This window comes from Sebastes fasciatus, chromosome 16 (genome assembly GCF_043250625.1).
Source record: "Sebastes fasciatus isolate fSebFas1 chromosome 16, fSebFas1.pri, whole genome shotgun sequence".
Classification (NCBI taxonomy): Eukaryota; Metazoa; Chordata; class Actinopteri; order Perciformes; family Sebastidae; genus Sebastes; species Sebastes fasciatus.
Window position 1 is genome coordinate 29,781,206 of NC_133810.1, and position 26,094 is coordinate 29,807,299.

At 42.3% G+C, this 26,094-nt stretch overlaps 1 protein-coding gene across 1 annotated transcript in view; it reads left to right on the forward strand.

Annotated features, from left to right (window-relative positions):
• The window catches only part of cblb (Cbl proto-oncogene B, E3 ubiquitin protein ligase), a 51,541-nt gene that overhangs the window by 6,096 nt on the left and 19,351 nt on the right, over positions 1–26,094 (forward strand). Inside the window, exons 4-8 of the mRNA XM_074610266.1 lie at positions 13,107–13,253; positions 15,725–15,881; positions 18,822–18,943; positions 23,955–24,092; positions 25,520–25,607. Of these exons, the coding sequence (XP_074466367.1) occupies positions 13,107–13,253; positions 15,725–15,881; positions 18,822–18,943; positions 23,955–24,092; positions 25,520–25,607 (652 nt within the window). The remainder of the gene's footprint in view (positions 1–13,106; positions 13,254–15,724; positions 15,882–18,821; positions 18,944–23,954; positions 24,093–25,519; positions 25,608–26,094) is intronic.

Sequence of the window (26,094 nt, forward strand, 5' to 3'; positions counted from 1 at the left end):
TGCCACTTTTTAATTTGGTTATTTAATTACTTAAATAACTTAAAACATTACTGAATATTGAGTTTGATTTCACCTCGGTTTTATTAAAAAGTTACAAACACAATCCAGTCAGTGTTGCATTACATGGACACATTATTGCATTACTGGCAAAAACAATTTAGTACGACTGTTGCAGGATTTCATTATTGACTGGTGTTATTGACTTTATTGCATTGACTTTCATTACATTATGGCGAGCTGTTACTTTGTGGGCAGGTGTTGCTGGACACCACAAGCATCGTCTGCTGAAGGAGAGTGACTCACACGTGTTTAGCAGCTTCTTTGTCTCCTCCACTGCTTTGACACATGCTCTCATACTGCACCATCCCTCCTGGTGAACCGGAAGACAGTCCTTCAACCAGGGGTCTCGTTTTCAACAAAGCCGCCCCCCCCCCCCCCCCCCCAGGAAGAGCGCCGGACTATGAAGCAAATTTTACGTAGTGGCCAAATGGTGGAATTACAACTTCCGTTTCCGTCACGTATCATTCTCTCTTCTGAGAATTAAAGTAAATTTCAGAGTAGGCCGGGGTCTACTTAACATACAAATGCTGTTGCAGTGTGCTTATTATTTTGCATTCTTTAAAAGTCACCAGAATGCAGGACACAAAGTCTCTGAAACTCAAATCTTTGATTTACAAATCCTCCCTATTTTGAAGTATGATTTGATGAATTTACTGTTTTTCAGTAGTCAGCCGTGCTTCATCAGGGAAAGTGTATAACTCATGTTTTACACACAATATCCTCTGACAAAAGAAGCATGAAAGGAGCAAACTGTCTTTGAGGAAGTAGCAAAGTGATCTCACATCTGTCTCTGGGGACGTGGGTACCCATATGTGGCCCGCTGTGTCTTTGTCTAGCACAGGTCTGTTTCATACGCTTGATTAACTGCTGTGATCACCCCCCCAAAGCTTTGTTCAGGGCTGCACCCCGTTTTGAGCCATCTGATGTCCACGCGTCACCCCCCCACCCCCAGTCTTCATTGCCCTAGCCTCCACATCTGACCACCTGATCCCCCCCCCGCCCCAATGCATCTTTCTTTTTCACAAGCTGAGCAAGACATTGACATGGATGTGATAGGAATATTAATTAGGAAATGAAAGGATGGAAGAAGATAGCAAACTACTGTTCTTGTTAAAAAGTTCCTGTTCTTACTTTATCTGTTCATGTCTCTTTGAGTTAATTGTCTCTGACCCTGACGTTATATTTGCCACTTAAGCCTGAAAAACAATTTGCTTTTGTAGCCTCTTTTGAATCAAAATGCCCGAGAGCCCCTCGTGTGAGTCTGCAGGCTGTTTTAGTTAATTAGGCAAATTGGTTTCCTTGACATTTTTTTCAAGATCCTTTTTAATTAAACCTTTTGTAGAACAATCCTTTGGCACCATAACACCTTGGCAGTGACTCTCTGCATTTGTCAAAAGAGATCAGTGTAGAAGATGAGTCAACAATGCACGGTGGCACTTCATTCTTTATTCAGACAGATTCATCTTTTCTCAGATAAAATCTCTTCTGGAGAGAGAGACCTGCTGCTTGCAACCACAGCATAAAATGACATTGACAAACACGAGAGCGTTGGCTCTCATAACTCACTGCTGCAAAGGATCAATTCACTGCATGATATGTAATTTGCTGAGGCTGAGCTGTAAAACATAAAGTTGTTCTTTAAATGGCACCAGTGCTTGAAGTGCCGGTATACTCCCCTTATTCACATGTTGGCCGGTAGAGCAGTCCCTGGGCCCTTGAGCAATGCACGGATCCCCTAAAAACTGCTCCCCGGCTGCTGTATAGTAGCCGCCCACTGCTCCTAATATATCTACTAGGATGGGTTAAATGCAGTATAGTTACATTTGACTCTGTGCTGTGCTATGTACATGTCTTAATTGCTACATTGAATAAAAGATAGGCTACTAGGAGATATTGGGTTTGGAGGGACTGTTTTTGACTTAAAATTATGCAGTTTTACATTATTAAAATATTACTATTTATAACGCTCTAAAAGTTCAGCAATTACTTTATTATTTATACATATCACAGCTTTCGTCTGAACATTTAATTCTCCTGGAAGTTTTTGCCCTGTAAAATCCTATTCTGTAAATCAAAAGAGCCGATTCAGAAAAGTTTAAATAATATTTCACTAATTATATTTATTCAGAGATAAAAAGTTAGGACAAACAGTTCACTAATTATTGTAGAAAAAGGACGTGAACGTTGTATCGATTATAGCACCCTTGTTCTCACCCTTGTTCTCACCTCCGTGCCGTGCGTTGGCTCGTCTGGACGCTCTCCACATTGTTTTTATGTTCTCATGAGTCTCGGCGTAAATTCGCCGGCGCTGGCTCTGCGTGATTATGAATCACCCAGACAACCTGATATGGAGAGGGCAGAAAAGAGTACCGGCAGCCAGCTTGAGCACTGAATGAGACATCTGCCTCTGCATTAGAACTCTATGAATTTTAATTAACCGAGTCAGAGTATGCAACATCACAATAATGTTCATTTAATAAATCTTTTAATGTTTATAATATTTTTAAGCCATTTAAATTAAATCAAGCTTTGTGCATCATTGTAAATATTGATATAAAAACATTGTTTTAACAATAGGAGATTTCTCTTCACCCTGAAGACAATAACAATAGATGTCAGTCGTCATTCACAAAAATATATATATAATATGTTGTGTTTTATGACAGATGCGGAAATTACATTTCTGCTCATTTTGCAGATAAATGGCAACTAACAAGGCCTGCTACTTTAGCTTTGACTCTTAGCATAGCATACACATGTTATCATATATATATATATATGTGTGTTTGTGTGTGTGTGTGTGTGTGTGTGTGTTTGTGAGGACATGTGGCTGGGCTCTTTCATGCCCTTCCGATACAGCCACAGAGCCCGTCTGAAGTGATGTGCTCAGCAGAGCGTTTTATAGCCGGCATGACAAGCGTGGCTTTAGCAGCTTCCTAAAGTGATTGTCTCTAAATCAGCTGGATTAAAAGTGCACTTCTTTTGCCAGGAAGCAGAGTGCAGCAGATAAAAGACAATCTGACCTCCCTCCCTCCATCCATCCACTCGTCTGCTCCCGTCTGATTGTGCAAAGGAACATGTTTGAGGAACCTGCTCAGTAATAAATGAGGAAAAGGTCTTTTCCAGATTACTTCATCACTTGAATATCATGAGCAAATAACTCATTTGTGATTCGCTGACTCTGGAAGTAGGAAGGTACACAGTGCAGCTCAGTGCTTAGTCTAATTGCCAGTTTATCAGGGGAATTATTTTAATGATTATTTAGGGGAAGTATGGAGGCTTGCTTTTAAATATTTCTGATTAGAAGTTGAGCCTCTGCAAGCCTGACAGTGTTTGCTACATCACCAAAGTCATCATTTGGAATTATTCATCAGAAAACCTTTAGAAATCATGATGAATAGAAATCTGGCAAGCCTTTCCAGTTCAAGGAGAGGAGGTCTTATATCTCTAGCATCTACATGACAGCCAACTAGTTGATGTTTGCTTTACATTCTTTTTCCCCACAGTATATACAGAGTTTGCTGTTTGCAGTTAAATGTAAGATTACTGTCCGCTACTTAAACTTTTTCACTGTGCAGCATAGAGAATGAACAGCTTACATTAAACCTTCAATAAATGTTCCATAAAACCTGGATCCAGCTCCGTTACAGGTGTCACATCTGTCCAATTTTCATAAGAGATAGCAATTTATATACCTTCATTTTTAACATACCAAGCTATCGCAGGAGTCATATCACACTGTAAAAGTGACATTCAATTCACCTCATGTTAATAACTGATTATCAATCTTTAGAGAGTTTAGTGAAGTTACTTAGTTACTTATTGTTTGGCACATGGGGCTGCAGACACAATCATTCATACAGTAACTTTCTGTTTTCAGAGCTTAGTTGGACTTTCCTTTTACCAGTGCAGGCTGTAGGAGGACAGATGGAAGTGATGTGTCTGACTGCTCGCCGTTGGGCCCAGCCACTATTTGATCTTTCGGAGGTTGTAGCGGGTTCGGTTTATGCTATAGAGTGAAGGTACTGACATCATATGAAACTAGAAAACCTAATGAATGCATCGGTACCAACCGTGTCACACTAGCTTGTTGAGAAGGAGGTTAAATAACGCTCCAATGTTACGCAAAAGTTTGGCGAGGAAAAACTGGCATGGTGATTTTCACAGGGGTCCCTTGACCTCTGACCTCCAGATATGTGGATGTAAATGGTTCTATGGGTACCCACGAGTCTCCCCTTTACAGACATGCCCACTTTATGATAATCACATGCAGTTTGGGGCAAAATCCATGCAATTGTTTTGCATGCAGTATAAATGTGTTGCCTATTCTAAAAAGGTTTATTTCTGTATGACAGTTTTCCTAAAATGTAATTTAAAAAAAAGTAATATATCGCCTTGCTTACAGTATCGCAATATATTGAATCGTTAGCCTAGTATCATGATACATGCGTATCACCAGATTCTTGCCAATACACAGCCCTAGTTTGAAGTACTAAGCTGAAAGGACAGGAAGTGTTTCCTGGTGACTTTTTTTCTGTCTTTCATTTAATACTCTTTATAGTCTTTATAGCCTAGTCTCATATTTAGTCAATACTGGCAGTTCTTGGCAGTTCTCTGATCTCTTGAATCTACGTGCATGATATTTAATGTGGAATGTAGTTTGGTATCCGGTATCAGTTCTGCAGAACGATCTCGTACGCGTCCTCACATGCCGGTACGTCACCGCGAACAGTCATGCTTTTGAAGTGATGATGTCACGCGTTCCCATGGAAGGCTTTAAAGGCCTGAGCCTGGCTGAGATGAGTAAGCTTCCAGAAAGTAGAACCATCTGGGGAGGAAGCGGAGCAGAAGAGGAGGAAGCCAGAGCGCTTCAGTCAGGAACCAAGAGGCTCAGAGCACGGGGGAGGTGTGTGTGGGTGCGTGGTGAGGGTCGTTGCTAGGCTTACTCACTGCACTCTGACTAAGGTTTTCTCTCAATCTGCTGACACACATTGTGTGGAATGGGCACGGAGGAGTATTTCCTCTATGACTCGAACTTAAACCCAACTCACTCATGACATTTAAGGAATACTTCACCCATAAAAGGACCATTTGACACATTTTAAAAACGGGAAACCCGCTAAAAATAGGCGATAAACTCCTTTCCCATTACGAGTACGCCGTGACGTTGCACTGGCCTGTGTGTGCTTTTTTTTCCTGTTGTGTCCTATTCAACGACACGGATGCACCAGCCGGCCCCAGAAGCAGAGTTAGCAAGATGTTACGCTGGTTAATTATTTTTGTATATATATATATCTCAAACCAGAGTTTGTGATTGTTGGAACAGTGGAAAGTCTAACAAAGACGGTTTTGATGAGTGTGTTTTATGACGATCAGCGAGGTAAAAGGACCGTTATCTGACTGGAGTCTGGTGGCTTTGTACGTTAATAAATCATAATAATTGTCCAGATACCTGTTGATTTAATTTATTAGATATTCACTTCAACGCGCATCACAAAGCATTTCATAGGAATAGGGGGAGGAAATTAGCGTGTGTACCCGGATATGTCATGTTTCCATCACTGCCGATTGTAGCTGGAGCCGATAAATTCCTGTGACCTTTGTCAAAAATATTGAGTATCGCGATATTTTGTTTTGTAATACTGTATCGCTTCTCAAAAACCCTGTATCGATTTTTAATTAATAGTTTACATGCGAAGATGAACTCATCCGATACTTTATTTCATTTCCAAAGAGATGCACCATCTCCGTGTACGAGTCCCTCTACGCCAAATAGCAAAACCTCCAACACTCGACTGACCAGTGGTGTAACTTCATCACTGGCTCAGTCAGTCAGGGACAGGTTTCTGTGTTTATATGGCCGGCCCTGCAGCTGAGGTCATCAATCAAGAGCAATAAAAAGCACAAGAAAGATAAAGAATGGGGTAAAAATACAAAACCACAAGAGTTTGTGTTCATGAAGATGTTTTGTAGTCCATTCATCCTGACTCAGAAGCTCTGATTATATAATGGACGTGTGAAGAGGAGTAAATCACAGATTTCTCCTCCCTCTCTCTGGAAATAGAGACGTACAGTAGGGAACAGACAGTTAGAGTTAAAAAGAGAGTCTAATAGGAAGCACTCAGGAAGAAGCCCAGCTTAAAAACTTAAACTTTATTACACTCATAGGCAATATGACGATATAAACCGTCAAAACGATATCAAAATGTCAATGATTTTGGCCGTATTGCCCAGCCCTATTTGATACGTATATTTGGTCATATTTTAGTTTGAAGCTTCCTTCTTTTTCCTGTTAAGTTTTTGTTACTGCATCATGCTGATAATACAAACTCAATACTTCCTGTATCCCTTTCAGATTAAAAGCCCCGTAGCATTTAAGTGGACAGAATCCCTTCATTTCCTATTAAGGTTTTTATTCTGAAACTTTTGCAGAAATTCAGTGACCTGCATGAAACTTTTAAATGTAGTTAAATGTGTTAAAGCTGTGGAAGTGTAGCCTACATCATGATGAGTTTGCATGCACATTATATGACAATCCGGACAACTGGACAGAGATAGGTGTGAGTCTTGACCTTGACCTCCATGGTTTGGACATCTGACCCTGAATGCACATGGGTCACCTGTCCAACAGGCCAGAGGGAGCGAGGAAGTCGAGGATCCACGATCGTCACTTAGGTCGAGGGTGCAGGTTGGGTTCATAATACCGGATGAAACTCGCCAAGAAATGACCAGCCAGGGTTTGATTATGGCGCCATCTCCTCTTCCCAATCAAGTCGGTGTTGACGTACATTGCTTGAGGAAGAGAGTCGTCCCTGCCACCCAAAGAGCAGGGTATTTGGAGTGACAGGGTCAGAGTCGGACACGTTGGAGGTGATGTATCCCAACGGTTTGGAGTTCAATATTCCCTCAAAATCCACCAGCACAGTGTGGAGCCGCTCTAGAGGACAGGCATGAGGACGGGCGGAGCCGCTCTGGAGGACGACCAGACGGCCAGAGACGCTCTGGAGGACGGGCAGGCAGGCGGAGCACCTCTGGAGGACGACTTGACGGAAGCTCCTTGGGTGGATGACCCCACTGGAGGATGGCCACGGAGACGGGACCCCACTGGAGGAAGGCCACGGAGATGGGACCCTGCTGGAGGCGACCGGACAGCAGAGACCGGCGACAGGACTAGGAGGTCTGGCTGGACGTCAGTGGAGGCGACAGCCTGAAGATCTGGCACGGCGGAGGCAGCAGGGTACCTGTGACACCAGTAGAAATGGAGGGGATTTACTATCTCCCAGTTCTCCCAGACTTCAACTTTGTCCGCCCTGGTTTGTCTTTCAAGACGTGGTCACATGGTGCAGCTGCATCTGGTGTGTTTTGAGTGGGAGTAGAGATGAAGGACGTTTTAATCTGTAAAAAGCTGGAAACTGGCGTGGCCTCCTCAAGCTCTCTCTCTCTCTCTCTCTCTCTCTCTCTGCCTGTCTGAGCCTGTTGGCTCGAGAGATCTGAGTGTTTAAGAACCGCTGTTCTCGTGTGGCCTCACATGCTTGGTCATCTAGTTTCCTGTAGTAATCCTCAGCTTCCATTTCCTCTTCCTGTTGTCTCCGGATTTCTCGGATTTCAAACCTCTCATTCAACAGGAAACACCGCATGAACCTCAATCACGTTGTCAGCAGGCTTTTACAGCGAGGCGCGGACAGTCATCAATTATCTGACTCAAACTCAACCTAAACATGCATGTGATATGTGATATGTGATATGTGATATGTGATATGTGACATGTGATATGTGACATGTGACATGTGATATGCTACTTCAGTACACTTTAAGACTAATATTACTGGGGCCACTACAGAAAATTGCAGATGAACATTCATTATGAATTCACATTATAGACACCACCGACTATCCGTGTAACAATTTGACCACAAGCCATGTACTAGATTTCCACCTTGTCTTGTTTAGCAGCTCATTTTCCCTCTTCTGTCTCTGTCTCTCTGTCTTAATGGACAGCGTTCTGTAGCTCTTTTCTGTGACAAATGATTTGCCTGAATAATTGATGCTAATAACAATCCAACGAAACAATTAAATCAGCGACTCCTGAGTGCCCTTCCTCTTCCCATTTTTCCTCCGTCTTTCTGCTTTGACCCGCAGTGTGTTTTCACCCAACCTTCCCTCCCACTCCTTCTCCTCTGCACTCTGTATTCTCCTCTTCACCCTCATTGCAGCTGATTGTCCTCCGCCAGCCTCCATCCTTGTGGCGGCAGCAGCAGCAGCAGCAGCATGTTAGAGATCTGATAGACATCTCATGTTTCTGATAGTCCCTTTGTGAAGCCATTACAGTCCCTTATGGCCACTCTGCTCTCACCGTATCTCTGCTGTCAGCTGCACAAACACACCTGGTCCTATTGGATCAAAGCATGTAGCTTTTATTCAGGTCGAAACATTTAAAAAAATGTTGGTAATAGTTATCAAAATGGGAAAGTCTTTTTATGGTACATCATTATCAATTAACTGCATTATTTATAGACTTGTTGCTTTTAAGTTTCACTGTTACAGTGAGCTGGAGGAACAACAGTTTGTGACAGAGGTTGGTGATATCTCTGAGGTGACAGGAAACCAGTAGGAATAGAGGTAGTGGGCGGTTGAGCTGCACTGCAGGTGTCACCACAACAACGGAGTGACACCATGTAGGCTGCGTTCAGCAAGTTTGTGTTTTCACCCGATTCGACTGTTTTCAGGCCATTAAGTAGGTGTTATCAGTCGCTATAAGCACCATAGGGGCCTCCTGTGCCGTAGGGGCCTACTACGCCTACTACGTTGTAAAAGTGAAAGTGAAACTTAAAGGCAACACGTTAAAACATGTTGTAAAACTGAATGAAACGTCATGTTTTGAACACAAACAAAAAGGCTTCTTTAGGTCTAGGCAACAAAACTACAACTTCTTTAGGTTTAGGAAACAAACAAATTTAAGTATAGGGATAAGCATAGTGGTTTGGGTTTATATAATTACGAACACAAACAACTACACATTGTTGGTTTCACATGGGATGGGAACTCCGGTCTCCTGGGTGAAAGTCCTGTGTCCCATCCATCATCCAACCTCCACTCCTTATAGAATATCTAAACCACAGCGCCTGACTTCCGCTTCTGCTCCCGTCATAATTACTACCGTCGCTTAAAGAGGTCGCTGTCGTGTTCTTTTATACCTTCTTTCGGTGATCTACTATGTGAACAGATGATAAAACCTACTTGTGGATGTAGTAGGCCCCTATTGACCCACATCTATGAGGCTTACAGCGACTGATAACGCCCATTTAATAGCCTGACAACCGTCTAATCGGCTGGTGTTTTGCTCTATTTTATCTTTATTGGATATACATGTACTGTATATGCACATAACAGAGCCAGCTGTGTTAGTCAGCCAACAGTTTGTGGACACCCGGCTCCACACACTCTGAGTACATTAGCCCTAATGAATGGGCTGGCTTTCCTGGGGCACAGATTACACAACCAGTCTAATGGCACAGGGCATGGCAAGGACACTCGTGGAAGATTAACGAGCCAAACCAAGTAGAATGTTATTGCAGAGGACTTGACCGTACAATCTGCCCTTTGTCCAGTGAGATTCTACAAAAATATATCTATCTGTCTCATCGTCAGTGAGCAGAGCATGATGCAATAAGCAAAGAGTAATTGGAGCTGAGCCCTGCTCCACAACGAAGTTTGAAATTGAGTTTAAATCACAAGCATTGTGTAAGAATCGGCAGTGTTTACCTCTGCATCCCAATGGAGGATTTTTTTGGCTGGTCCTTGGTTGATTAGAGACCTAATGCTGACTGGAGAGCATGAAAGCATGAGCATGAAATTACTGAGACGGGCTTGGCTTTGTCAGTGCAGACACGCACACACGCACACACACACACACACACAGTGGGGTGTATGCTACCGCCAAGGCACAGAACAGTGATTCTCACTCATCCCACTTTAACCTGCAGCTCCCCTCTTTACTTTATTCCACTCACTACTCTGCAATTGCAATGCACGGGAAACCCTCTGGATTATTTGACATCTTGATCAATCTAGTATGGAAAGAATGCATCTGGTGTTTGCCGTTTGAAGGAATTGGAGTCTCGATGTGTTTTCTAAGTAGCTTATGCTTCTTGTACTCAGTCACAGTCGTGGATTGAGTCACACCACTGTCAGCGTTGTTGTGTTAACCGCATGCAAAAGCCGTGTGCGTGGTCAAGGACAGAAAGTATACGCAGCTACTTTGTCGTGAATAATTTCACCCAAACAACATTGAGCTTTACTGTAGTCTGTTATCAGAACACATTTCAATCATAAGATAAATCATACCTGCCTCACTTTGTAAATACCATCCAGATGTATAAACCAGAGAAAGGTACCTTCAGTACCTTCAGCATGAATCAGCAGTCCAAAATATAATACAGACAGGTTTATCTTGAGAATGAGTGCACTCTGATTTCACAATAATAATAACAACAACAATAATAATAATAATAATAATAATACATTTTGCTTGTATAGGCCTTTAAAAAGTACTCAAAGGCACTTGACATGGTAATAATGAGAGTAAAAGCAACAAGAACAGCTACACCAATCAAAGAGGAAGAAGGAGGGGAGGACTAATGGATCACACATTAAAAGCAGATTTAAAGCTGCAGTAGGTAGAATATTTTTGGCATCATTGGGCAAGAAATCCATAAAAACCTTTCAGCATATTGTTATTCAAGTGTTCTGAGAGAAAACTAGACTTCTGCTCCTCCTCATGGCTCTGTTTTCAGGCTTTAGAAAATCTAGCTTGTGACGGGAGACTTTGGCCAATCACAGGTCATTTCAGAGAGAGAGAGCGTTCCTATTGGCTGTGCTCCGGCTGGTGGGCGGTGCTTATTTTGTTGCGGAGCTATCTACTGAAATGAGCATGCTAACCAGTAGGCCCTGGCCCCTTGAAATACCACTTGTACCTGGAGAGGATGATAGCGAGTCATTTTAGCGTCCAGTCTGCCTTCAGTCCAACATGAGAGGACGGAGAAGTAGAGCTGCCCTGAGAGCTTGTCACGTCGAAGGTGCAGCATCCGTATGTTTGTTAATTGGATTAAATCCAAAGCGGCAGAAACAGGAAATTTTAATTGATATTGGAAAATATGACACAGTGTCACCCCAAACACAGACCTACTTAAGATGATTAATTCAGTGGAGTAATTCTTGAATCACAGAGGTGGGGTAAACAAAACTTATAGCCTGTTTGTGTGCAGGTTTGAAAAAAGAATTAAAAGTTTGGATGATGTGCTCCAGGTACAACACACACACACTCACACACACACACGCACAAAGCTTGTTATCAGCACCCCACAGCCAGTGAGCTGTCTTTGTCCCACACACTCACATCTTGGGCAAAGTCACCCTGTCTACTGTGTGTTACCCTGAAGTGTTTACGAGCATGCAGTCTAATCTCACAGGGAGCTAGAGACAAATCCCCATCCCAGAGGAGAGGGAGACGAGAAATCACCAACGCTTCCCAAAGAATAAGCTAAAAAAGAACCCTCCTGAAGTGTCCTTCCCTGCTTCCCTTTAGGATTTAGGAATATTGCTAATTTATATGTGGCTGCTGGACTGTAAACTTAAACTGCACTATCCCTACCTCAGCTATTTCAGCAGTAATCTCACGACACACTTCAATACCTCATCAAAGTCTAACTGCTGTGAAAAAAGATTTAACTCCACTGTTCTGAAAGTCTTTAATTATCTCTCTCCTGTGGCATTGCTCCACTGTGTTTTATTAATGCAATTTAAATGCAAATTGTACATTGTTTGGATGGAATGGAAATAGAATAGAAAATACCAAATTATGAAGGGAAATATTTGCTCCCACCGGCTGGTGGTGCTTGGTATTTCTTCAACTTGATCTCAACATGGCTAAGCTAAACAGTACACTACAAGATGAGAACAGTTGATCATCTGATGGCACCATTTTTACAATACCAGCTGTGGTCAGATGTGCAGAACACTTGTTGCTAATGTAAAGATGTAAAGAGAACTGCAGCCTGACTAGCTAAGTAAGGGTGTGTCCATAAATCCTGATAGCTGCCCTGGTTAAGGCCGACACTGCAAACCTGACCGACTGATTGATGGTACGGTGAGGTGAGGGCCTCCTGTATATATTGTAAATGATCACTGTTACTAAACTGTGAATACAGACGCTGCTATTTCTAATTTAAAAAGACGTTTGAGTTGTCTTTCTTTTTGTGGTTGTGAACAGGATTGAACTGGAACTGTTTGGGGGTTTTGGGGAAAACAAAGCGGACTCTTTACTGAGTGGACTGAACTCAGAGACTTCGGGATGAGTCTTTCACGTGCACACTCATGCACACACCAATATTGCTTTGCTTGCTTGGTTTAATACACCTATTGAAAACTGAATCGAGTTGTGGTCTATTTGTATTTTGCATTGCTGGATTGTTTTGTACGGTTTGACGGAGCTACTTTCTTTCTGTTTTACAATTATTATTCATCAGATGTGACTCTGACTGGCACCGCTCAACGTGACTTCTCTTAACATGACATCTACTTGATCAAACATCTTGGCTTGTGCTAGAAAGTTAACAAGGCGTTATCGGTTTTAACAATCAGCACCGAGTTAATTCGAGCAGCTGTGTCACTGTGACAGTACATTTTAAAATTGCAGAAGTGACATTGCAGGCTGGGAAATGATAGAGCTGGTTTTGGTTTTGAAGTTATCACATAATGATCTCTGAATGTGATCAAGTGTGACCGTCATCACATCATGCAGAGCTCCAGACTAACTTTTTACATTGGTTGCACTGGTGCGCCTTACTTATTCATTTAGGAGCACTCAAACATTTTCATCACATCTTTTAGCGCCACAATAATACATTTAAAGTGTTTTGTCAGTTCCCATAGGCCTACTTTGTAGGCCTAAATTTGCAAATATGTCCAGAATTCTGAAGGTCAAATGATTTCCATATATGCTTAACTGTAATAAGTGTTTCCTCTCTCTTCTGGCCTCTTTTCTGCAGGAGGAACCTGACCAAGCTGTCTCTGATCTTCAGCCACATGCTGGCTGAAATTAAAGCCATTTTCCCCGGAGGACACTTCCAGGGGGACAATTTCAGGATCACCAAAGCTGATGCGGCCGACTTCTGGAGGAAATTTTTTGGAGAAAAGTAAGCTTTGCCTCATCTTGGCTTCTTCTCGTGCAATTACACGCAAAGATTCACTCAGTCAATGCTTTATTTTATTTGCAAAGAGATGCACCCTCTCAAAGTAGTGCTATGATGTTGGATGTTACCGTGACTGTGATAAATGCAAATGCAGATCCCGATGTTCTGATTGCATAAAGAAGTAAAAAGAAAAAAACAATGTTTTTTATTCAGATTTTATGCATGTGAGTTCTTTATATGACAGTTTTCCTAAAATTAGATTAAAAAATCGCAATCGTGAAACCCTGTATCATGATACGTATCGTATCGCCAGATTCTTGCCAATACACAGCCCTACTTATATGCTTGTCATCAATCCGGAGAGAGGACTGTTGGGAGACCAACACCCTGCAAGAACTTACTAGAGGAGCTCTGTGAAAAGGGTTTCTTTCCTCATAAATTACCCAGTCAAGGTCATACTGAATAATTCAATCACAGATTGAGCATAGTCAGCTTCAGTAAATGAGCTAACTCCATTACCTATGTCACATGATCTCTTTCAGATCAATGAATTCTATGTGTTAAATATCTGCATGTGATATATCGAGCTGTTTAAATCATATGTGCAGGATAACCAGCTATACTTCTTGAAGTACAGTTTGCAATTGATTGCAACAGATGCATAATTCAAGGTATCATTCTACGTGTGTTCCAGTAAGGTGGCGTCAGACACAGAAGTGTGCATGTGGGCTAATGTATACAGGCAAGTTAATATTAACAGTTGTGGTCGGCCATGCGGTGAGCCACACAGAGATGTTCCCGTCAGTGCAGTTGATTATTATCAAAAGGGATTCTGCCGTCATGAAGCATTCAAGTATTCTTCCTCATTACTATCTCGCTGTCGTTGTGGTGTCTCTTTTCCCTTCTGTCTCCCTCCCTCTGAGCTCATTTTCCTCTCCTCTAACTCTGACTGTGTGCTGGTACTAAAAGCTGTTTCAGCTGGTGGCTCAGGAGCTGCTGTGATATCACCAGCTTCTGTCCAATTTAGTTTATTACCGTCATCGTACCAGCACTGAATTAACAATCGGCTGGCCTCGTAGCTTACTCTGATTCAGAAATCAAATGTCACTCTTCGTTGTGTTGCACACGGCTGGGCATCATCTGAAACCGCCCACTACATACTACTGACGAACGCAGTATGCAGTGTGCAGTACATGCTGCATTCGTCAGTAGTATGCAGTACGAAGCGGTTAAAGCGTTGTATTTTGCAGTATGCTAAGCCAGGCCTTTAAACCAACTCTTAGAGCACTGGACAAAAATACAAATTGTTTATGTTCTGTTAGTTTATGTTTTAAGATGCTGCAGGTTTAAACTATTTATTCTAACAGTTCATGGTGAAGTCAGACAAACAGGATCATCAACGAGGGGAGACAGGAAATATAAAACATTGATCCACAACATTTACTCAAACTGCTTTTTCAGTTAGAGCAACAAAACAGTGGACTGATCTCCCTCCAGATATTCCAGTAATATGTTGTCTCAGCAGGTATGCCTCTGCCCCGTCAGAGGCGGCTCTTTCCCCCTCCTCTTCCCTTGCTACTGCCGGCCGGCTGGCAAGCTACGCCCGCGGGCGATTGTGGAGCTTTGCAACTCCAAAAAGGCAGATAAACACAGGTTCTCGTTGATTTATAATGGACATTTGTGTTGTGATATTTAAACAAACTGTCAACAAGCAAATAAAAGCCTCTCGTCTACAGACCGGTCTCTAGAGAGCTCCAGCCAGCTCATAACGGTCTGTGAGCGCAACCGCCCGGCTGGCGAGGTACCGACCCCGGCAGGCGCTAGTTATTGGAGCTTCTGAACTCTGAAAACATTGGAGCAAATGTCGCTTGGCCATCTAATATTGTAAAACTGTCAATATTCAAAATCTACACAGTTGATTTCTCGCCTCAAAAACTCTCAGAAGTGAATTTAGTGATGAAGCAGCTACGCAGAATGTAACAAAACGAGCCGTTTTTGGCTGTTGTTGTTGTTGTTGTAACTGTAGCCTGTACCATTCCAGCTATTTGCATATGTTTGGCCACTGAGGCTGCTGATCACACCATCAACAACACATACCTTTTTTATGTTGACATTTGCTAGAAATGTCATCACCAACCGATACTTTCGTTTCCCAACGGCACATTTCTATCAGTTGTGGGTGAGAAACTTCACGCCCCCTCAGTTTGTACCACCAGACTTCACCATCACTTTAATGTGTAACCCTTTCTGTTCATTGCTTTATCTAATCTAAAGCCATAAGAGCTGTGTGAGTAAAACAAAAGTTCAACCACATCTATGAATCTTCACATCAGCTGTGAATTTGCAAAGTTCCTGTCATGCAATTGATGTACAGAAACTCTTCCATTGCATTTGTCTAATGTACATTTATATCTTTTGTCTCGCAAGTTTCTGCATCTTTGCCTTTTATGATTTGGCTCGTTGCTCTCTTGCAGGACGATAGTGCCATGGAAAGTGTTCCGACAGTGCCTTCACGAAGTGCATCCCATCAGCTCGGGCCTGGAGGCCATGGCCCTCAAATCCACCATCGACCTCACCTGCAACGACTACATCTCCGTGTTTGAGTTTGACATTTTCACACGCCTCTTCCAGGTTGGTCAAAATAAGGTTTAAACATGTGAATCAAATTATTTTGACACATAGCACTTAACTATTGGTTCTTACTGTATGCAGATACAACAGGTTTTGGCGATTACATGCGAGGCCTTTCAAGGAATTCTTCACAAAAGAACGTCTTTAGGATCTGTTCCACTGTGGATTACATTTTTATACAATAAGACAGATATCTGCTGTCGAATTACTGCTAGAAATGGCAGCATTCAACATAATCCATACCGGAGTAATTTTTTTTCTGAGAACCCAGAGGACAAACCGACAACAGAAAACATGAAAACTGAAATTTCTGTTTCCAAAATGGTACCAGAGATCGACAGCACCATATGTGACACAGAGTGGCTTCATCTTGATAACAGCGGGAGCACGTCATATCTGATCCTGGGATCATCTTTGCTAGTTTACTTTTCCTTAAATGTAGTCAGAGTGATTCAGAGAAAGGGAGACCATTTCTTCAATTTAGCTGAATAATCTAGATATCAAGCCTCTCTGCAGAGGGTCCCAGTCTGGAAACTCCTCTATCCAACCACATGTTGGTGAAGATGGGAAGGAAGCAAACTTAACTCTGAATAATCTAGAAGAGGAGGCTTAAGTAGAGCATTGATTGTAAAAGGCAGTAGGGGCAGCAGTGCCTGTTTGAGAGCTAAACTGAGTCCAGGTTTAAGGTCAGATAATCCTTCATTATATGTTGATGTAAAGTGTTCCAGCAGCAGAAGGACCTGTGGTATCTCTCTATAACACACCGCAGGTGAAGCACTGAAGTCACTGAAGGAGCTATTTAAGAATGCACGGGGGAGAAGCGGCGTCTTTGGTAGTCCATCATCGTTTCTAAATTGTAGTTTTACCACGGCAAACCTGCGTCATAACATCCGCCACCGTCGCATCATAATGACGGAGCCTATAGTGTAAGTGCAGTCGGATTCTCTGAACACCACAGTTGTCTTTTCCTTTAAGTCCTTCTGAATTCTCCTTCACATCTTTCCTTGACCTCATAACGTTTTCCATCCAGGTCAAGGAAAAGTGGTTAGGAAATTACATCAGGACGTCATTTCTTGACTTTTCGACCGCAGCCCATACTGGCCCAGTACTGTGGTCAAAAACAATAAGTAAATAATAAAATTCTTGGAGGCCGAGTCACATACCTTGTTGGTTTTTAAGCAGCAGAAGTTATGTTTGAATATATGCAGACTCACAATGACGGTGGCTTTGCACCACGGCTTAGTTTACCAATTACCTCACATCAAAACAGCACAGTGACTGGAACAGTGTGACACAGCAGCACAGGATCAAAGCCATATGTATGGGTTTGATACACTAAGTTAACAGTGGAGGAGCAAAATAAATGTAGAAAATATTTGGTCTGTTTGATGTTTTTGGTTCTATTTTGGTGCTTGTGCGTGTGTGTGTGTGTGTGTGTGTAGCTTCAGATCCCTCCTGTTGACAGATTACTGGCCATGTGGCTTCAAGATGGTGTGTGGGCGGTGAGGCTTTAAAGCAGTGTTTTACTTTGGCAGAACTTTTGTACTTTGCATGCACACTCTGAACAAGAAAACTGAGATTGTGAATACTTGAGGAATTATTTTGTCCGGGTCAGTGTCCCAATCAAGAGGGTGGAGCTAAGCACAATCAAAAGCTGAATAAGAGATTTTTAGGCGACCAAAAAAGGTTATAAATAACCTTCATGAACTGAAAACACTCAAAGGTAACGACGAAGACACGTACAACTCCGCCATGGTAGCGACCTGTCAATCACACGGTAGCCTCGCCCTAAAGCATCCCCTGCTTTATGGTCTATCTGACTCTAAATGGGACCATCATTTACTAAATGAACATCATGCTGTATTGAAGAAGACTTGAAATTAGCGACTGAGACCATAAACTCATGTTTACAATGTTTACTGAGGGAATAAATCAAGAGAGAAGTAGAGTCATTTTCTCATAGACTTCTATACAATCAGACTTTTTTGCAACCAGAGGAGTCGCCCCCTGCTGGCTGTTAGAAAGAATGCAAGTTTAAGGCACTTCCCTATTGTCTTCACTTCTCAGACGCAGATGTAGCCCACTGTGTGTTGTTTTTGTATCAGGTTATGAAACAAAACAAAACAATAAAAAGCTTAGAAAAAATCTTAAACCGCTGATTCATCACTGACTTTTCATGAACTCAATGGTGGTCAGTGTGCTTAATAGTGCAAAATGGTCTATGAAAGCAAATACTCGCAGGTAGTAATTGCTACTGACTGACTGGTTGTAACCTGTGTGTCAGTCGAGGCAGTCCCCTGTGGTCAACCTCATGCCTCCGGTCTGGTTGACTCACTGGTTGGGAGTCGTGGTGGGAAGCAGGGCGGGGATCAGAGAGTCCACATGAAGGTGAGAATGATTGGGTGAACAAAGCAGGAAGACCTCAATGTGATGATATACTGCAATCATCTCAGGACAAATCTGGTCCAAACGTTGTAGGGTGGGGTCAGGTCTTCTACTGTAATACTACAGCTCATCGTTGGGCTGTTTCCGTCATGAGTGCATTCTGTGTTAACCAGCTGGAGGTCATTTGTTTAAACAAAACTGTGTGATCTCCTTCCTCTTCGGGCCGGGCCACTATCCAGTTAATGCCCCGCAGCTTTATGCTCTTAATTAAGGGATCTTATGTAAACTGATTATCTGACCGATGGCAATGCTTCTTTCAAGAGGATATTTGTGCAGAATTTCTGGATTCAGTATTTATGTGACAGCTGACATAAAATGAAGAATCGCTCAAGGATAGCAGATACAATCAGCCTTGATCGGCCCCCGATCTTTGAGATCGGATCTGGACGTCTCATCTATTTGTGGCGGAAGCGCTGACTCAACGTGACTTTATGCTGAACATATGAAAAAAAGCATGCACAATGCATATTAATCTGTTTAGTCTGTCTTTTTCAGCCGTGGGGATCAATTCTGAGGAACTGGAACTTCCTGGCAGTGACACACCCCGGCTACATGGCCTTCCTTACATATGATGAAGTCAAAGCCCGACTACACAAGTACATAAACAAGCCTGGCAGGTACGGTAACTGTGTCTTTGTTTTAAGTATTTCACTACAACATTACATATCCATGACTAAATGAGCAAAGTTAGGTTTATTAAAGGTTGTCTGTAGGGAACTTGATCTTCCATATCTACATGTTGGTATACATGTGATGTACTGTGAAAAGCAACAGGAAACATCAAATAACAGTTTAAAGATAACAGAGGAATCTGGAAACTGTATTTCTGCTGAACAGTGAGCATTGATGGAGTATTAATACACCTGAGGAATAGAACAGCGTAGGACTGTGTCCAACAGTTTCTGTAACTTAATGATAAACAACAATCATTTACACCCGCTTCACGTCAATTGGCCAGCTGTGTGGCAGTGAGAAAGTAAGCAGGATTTGAGCTTCTCTCTATAGCTCTCTTTACACAACTGTTTCTGTCACTGATGATGTGAACAACTGATAAATGCCTTCCAGGAGAGACTGTCTGAAAAAGGGTTCCGTTATCCCCACCAATGTGACGGGTGTAGCCATTCAGAACAACTAGAAACACTTCTGCATCCTATATATATATATATATTATATATAATATATATTATATTTGATGGTCCAAAAAGTCCGGTTTTGTTTACCTTTGACTTTATGAACCCCTTCCGTCAGTCACATGCAGCTTCCCTGTTGTTATCTGTGTGCAGACACACAGCCAGGTCTGAAAGTCAACATGCCGTTTCAGAATCCAATTGATCTCCTCAGTCTGCACATAATGCTTATGAATATTTACAACGTGGGTCGCCGTAGCAAATAGCCTTGGAACTCAGGCTCAAAGGCAACGAATATCAGTCGGAAATAGAGAATGTTTATGAATTTGCCAAATTTGCATTTGGGATTATGTGTGTCATAAACAGGCCACGCTTTGCTGTCACACCTCTTGAGTCTCAGTCTGAACAACCTTCCCAAAGCTACTTATTACTGTCGTATATATTCATAAAACATGTCTTTGTTTCAAAGCTTATGACAGCAGCAGGGTGTATATGGCCCCTAAACACACAGCAAGAAGCTTTTTCAGTGAAGGAAATCTGAGAAAATAGTCCACCCTAGGGTGCTGGAAGGTGTGGTTCACCTAGACAGACAAAATAAATCAAGAATAACTCCACAACCACCAGGATTATATGCATGATCTTGGACTCTATGGATAGCTAAGACCTCAGAGAATTCATCCCCAGTTTAAGTAACACTATGCCTGAGTAAGTACACGTTAAGGCCTCGTCTTTTAGAAACTATTCGGGGAAAAAAGACCAGCTCCGCATTTTATGAAGTTTTTAAAGGCAGCATTTTAACACACAGCTCAGCCAAACCTGGTACCGGGTCCGTCCGGTAGAAGAGGTTAAATGTTCATATGTGTGTGTGTGTATTGCAGTTGCCTACACACTGGTCTCCGAAATGAATGCTGGCAAGTTGTGTTTTTTTTTTTTTTCCTTCCACGTAGCAAGTTCCTGGTGGGGGGAAGAAAGTAGCTGGAGAAAATACCTTTAACATCAGCGCTAATTCATTGCGAGCAGCTCGTATAGCCTTGAGCTGAGCCATGCATGCCCTGTGATTAACCAGTCTTGCGTGGCAGCATGGTAGAGCAGAGCAGATAATGACAGGACAGGAAACGTGTGTGTGTATGGGTCTGTGTGTAAGTGAGCGTGGAAGAGGCCAGTGTGTGTGTCTGAGTATGCAAATGTGGAGGGGCGCTGATCACAGAGTGAATCATGCAAATACCATTGTTATGAAGCAAAACTGGATCAAACACACACAAACACACAGCTGTGTGGGAGAGGGCAGTCATATGTCACGAACCACTACATGTTACCACTTCAACTCGCTCAGACACACACCCACACCACATAGACACACACATACACACTTCTATGCATGCACAGGGGATAAGCAATCTTATAGACTGTTGACAAATCAATTCAGGATATATCGATCATACCTCTGGTAAACAACTAGAAAAGGTTCACTCAGTAGAGTGCAGATCTCTGCCTGCTGTGTCTGAAACGACCACTGCTGTCTAACGCTTCCTCTGAACAGAAACTGTCAGTCCGTTAGCTCTGTTAGATGTGTTACCCCCAAACACACCGTCGGACTGCTCAGTAGGGTTGGGCGATGTGTTCAAATTTTATAACCAGCGATTGCAGATATATTTGCACAGGTGTTTCAGCTGGGAGATGTGTTTGAGTGGCAAGTTTGCTCCACCACTGTAGTATTAGTACTATTCTTAATTCAAGTTTCTCTCTGTCACTAAACTAAGACCGGCTTCACTGCCTTGTTAACTCATCGTAAAACACATTTTATTCAAAGTCGGCAGAAACAAACCAAAACCATCTTGGTAAGTCTTTCCACTGTTCCAACAATCACCACAACTCTGATTTGGTCAAAATAAACTCTTAATTCAAAGAGAAAGATGTTGAAGAACAGACCATTAAATTAGCAAAATAAAATGTTAAAAATTGCCCAAAAAAACAACAGTGACTGCTAACAGCTGTCCTCCTACTGACTAGGCTTGCTGCGGTAGTCGGTGCTTCATGTTGTTCGGGCATTCACCGATTACATTACTTTCCAACTTCCCCCACCAACGTTTTTATATATATATATATATATATATAGAAATAAAAAACATTTAATTAATTTTCTCATATCAGCGCGGTATTATCAACACATAGTCGGACGACGGGTGCTACAAACTGAAAGGGAAAGTGTCTGCTCCAGTGTCGGCAATTCAGTGATATCCCCGCAGTCGTGGTTCTTGACCAGTCTTGAAATAAAATCCAGAGTCCTCTTTTTTTCTGAGACCGAGACAAGGCCAAGTAAAAATTCGGTTGATTCAAAGACGAGACCCAGACCTTCAAAAAGTGATTTTTAAGACCGGTCTGGAGAACAAGACCGATCTCGAGTACTACAACACTATCGACAACACTACACAACAACACCAGAGACCAGCCACACAGCCATCCAACGTTAAAGATCAAAGTAAGCGCTCCACATATTGAGTGTCATCTATTCTTATAAAATATCCGGTGTAATCGGTAACACGGGTGTTGTCACAAGTTTATTGACTGGTCGGAAAATGTCCTCTCTGTGACATCCCTAACCTGCAGTAGGTGTACAAATCAAGAGAGGAACAATTTGTAATCCGTAGTGGAAACAAGAGTCCAAACCGAAGCAGCTGTTGATGCCGTGCCGTGCGGCCCCTAACCGGCCGGTTAAGAGTAGCGAGGAGTCAGCAGCCGATGACGGTATTAAACATATGAGATAAAATATGTGGTTAGTAAATTATGTTTCACTGCAACCACGAGAACACAACAAATATTAGGCTGATAGGTCCTGCAGTATGCGAGACAGACAGACACAAAGATGCACGCACACACACAACCGAATACATAATCTCCTGGCGCAGATAATGACATCAAACATGGTTATCACACTGAGAGTGAAGATTACTCTGCTGCATGTGTGATTGTAGAAGCATTTCATTATCATGTTCACAGATAGGCAGATTTCCTGTCCTCAGCAAAGCTCTTCCCATCAGAGGCGAAACACAGCTTATTAGCATCAGTGAAACCGTCTGAAACTCTCAAACCGTCTTCTCACATCTCTCTTCAGTCAAAGCCTCGGAGGATTTAGCTCGGTGCCTTTGTTGCATGTGGAGGTGGGATCATACTGTGGTCAAGGCTCGCTCTAAGCCCGGTACTCGTTCTGAACTGCATTTATAATACCTCTATCTTTTTCACATTCACATTGCTCCATCTTCTGCTGAGCTGCTTCCTTTGAATTCAGCTCTGATTTTGCACAAGGAAATCCCAAAAGTTTCAGAGACGCAGCAGGAGCACCATTGTTTGTTGCAGTTTTAGTTTTATATAAATAACAAAGGTAGAAAGTTCATATTTCACCGTAGAGAAAAAAAACAACGTTTTTGGGGTTATTGGCTCATTTCTCATTGGATGAAGCCGGTGTAGTTGTAATTATCTCATCTGTTCTACCCTCCAGCGCTCACTCAGGTGTAATTGATCACATCAGGTCTCTTCAATTGCATCAAGAGGCTATTTGAAAAGGCTATTAGCGTTAATTACAGGGATAGACCCGCCGTGGCTGTTGATGAAATGATCCCAAAAAGTGCCAAGTATGACTAAAGGAAATGTCTTTCCTGAATTTAGGCAAGTTTGAAGGACGATTTACTTGTTCAAAGATTATTCCAGAATGGTTTTATATGGTATATGTTTGCACCCAATAATGATATCACCTCAAGTCCCTCTGATCTGGAGCTTAATTTCTCCCAAAAGAAGACTTGATACATCTTCCAGCCCACAACTCACACACACAAACAGACATGTTCAAACGGTTGAGAAGATTAGAGCTTGTCTTCTTTGTTGAGGCTAGTTGTTAAAGTTCAACTCAACTCTGTTGTGTATTAAACATATTGAATCCCATTTAGACCGGTTGTATTTGCTTTTAAGATATGAGTCCCTCATAAAAACACTACAGGTAATGAACTTCTTTTTAAAACACAAAAATGAGAATTTATCGGTTATAGTATCGGCTGAAAAATCCATATTGTGCTCCTACAGTTGTGTTTATTCAGCATGTTTTATTACAGGTAAACTACAGTGTGCTTTACATTTAAATGCATACAGTATAACAACAAAGAATACAGAAGAATACAATCCAGGAAAGTGTGACAGTAATAAGATCTTATCTTAATTATGATCATATAATCATGACATTATTCAGCTAAAGGTCAATAAAGGTACATTAACACGTAGTTTACTGTTTTTATGACTAGTTAAAGTTTGATAAGGATGCCATAGTGTGTTATTAAAAGTTAATTATAACAGTCCACACACAGCTATTTGAGTGATCTTGATACATTACCGCAATAAACTTGACATTCAAATTGAGTTGTGTTGTTTTAACATCATTTAAAGTTTGTTATACATGTTTGTTTACATGCTCTTCTGTCCTCTCTCTCTCTCTCTCTCTCTCTCTCTCTAACAGTTACATCTTCAGACTGAGTTGTACACGGCTGGGCCAGTGGGCCATTGGCTATGTGACCAATGACAGCAACATACTGCAGACCATCCCTCACAACAAGCCGCTGTTCCAGGCCCTCATCGACGGCTACAGGGAGGGCTTGTATGTCACCTATCACTCCCTCTCTAGCTCACTCTCTGTTTGTATATTGATCAGTTTTGTGTGTATGCACTGTATACAAAATGATCAACTGATGCCCCTTTCACATAGAAATTCCACAATACCGCCGTTACGCCGGCTTCTCTCTAACATATTTATGTTTCGGAGGGGAATCACTGTCGCCTACTATTAATGATGTCTGTCTCAAGCTACTTTTTATTGGCCTGACCAGATGATAACGGGTGAAGTGAAACTTATAGGCTGCTGTTGTGTGGGAATTTCTGATATGATGATACTTTGAGAAGCGTTTTCAAAGGAGAGAGAATCACCGCTTCTTCGGGTTGTGGTAAAACCGGTCCACACTGGACCAAACAACCGTGGCATATTGCCCCAGTGTGTGATTTTGAGATAGCACGCCACCATCACAGGAGCAAAAGAGGTGTGACGTATAACTCAACACCGTCTGCGTCCAGTGTGTGTGCGTGCATGTAGTCCCACCGTGCCAGCTGTCCCTTCTACTCAGACATCAGCTCGGCTCTGTGACTACCTCCGCTGGTAGTAGCTCCTCCGCACCTTTCATACGGAGCAGCGAGGCGTAATAACGGTGCAACAATCCCGCCTTGAGCAGGCTGTGTGAAAGGGTCTTGTGTCTCAATCAGTCACATCTGATTTGCATAGTCTTTAGTGTGGTGCCACTTCTGAAAGCCACTTCCTAGATGACACATGTCTCAGACAGACAGGAGGATGTCTTTGAGCCCTCAAGTAGTTTTGCAAGGCCATCTGTTGCTATCATACCTGATAATCTGACAGGCCCCCAGACAAATCAAACATGCCTCCCTCCATTTAGTGCACTTCCCTCAGCCGTCAGTCACGGCTGGCTGAGGCTGTTCAAGGAGCGCTGTGTCCTCTTACAAGTCCACTGTAGCCGGAGAGCGGGGGCGGGTAGGAGGGGGGGATCCTGTTTGAAGCACCTCTGTTTTTGATCAAGCTGGGAGACCCCAGCAAGTCTGGGGAAAGTTAAGTTCCCATCAGTCCCTCTTTCAAACGTCAATCATTGTGGTAATACCCAGGCTTCTAAAAGCTGAATTCATTTGCAAATTTGACTTTAATTGGAAAAGAGTTTCTGCTCATTTTGATCTTTTCTTTAAGACCTAGTTTATATTTTTTATTTAACAGCTGCTCATAGCTGATATTTCAGGTCAGTCAGAAATAAGGATTAATTAAAGTCTCATTTAAAGTAAAGCTATTACTACAAGTGCTCCTATTGCTGCTCGTGGTTCTACCACTACTTATTATATATATATAACATGTACCACTAGTAGGTAGACATGACAAACAAAACATGACTTTGATCAAAGTATTTTGAGTAAATATCTTGCTGTGTGTTTCTACTGCTTATTTCTTCTAATATTTTTTTTTCTCATTCGCAGCTACTTGTTCCCCGACGGTCGCAGTTACAATCCTGACCTCACTGATTTGTGTGAGCCAACGCCTCATGATCACATCAAAGTGACACAAGTGGGTTTGTGTGTGTGTGTGTGTGTGTGTGTGTGTGTGTGTGTGTGTGTGTGAAAACATGCTTCATCTGGATACGCAGAGTAATGTTCATGGTTCCTGCTGGCCATGGTATTTCTTAGCCTCACAAAGTCAGAATACATCATGTAAGCTCAGGCTAGTTCCATAGCTGTATTTCTTAAAGTAACCAAATGCTGCACCTTATGGCATGTTAACTTTGTTGTGGCCAGGCAAAAGCTATAAGCCCCATAGATGTGGGTCAGTATGGGCCTACTACATCCACAAGTAGGTTTTATCATCTATTCACATGGTAGATCATCGAAAGAAGGTATAAAGGAACACAACAGCGACCTCTAGTGACCGTAGTAATTATGACAGGAGCAGAAGTGGAAGATAGGTGCTGTAGTAAAGACAGTGTGAAACTACACAAACGGTGGAGGGGTGTAGGTTAGAGATGATGGATGGGACACAAAACACAGAGTTTTCACAC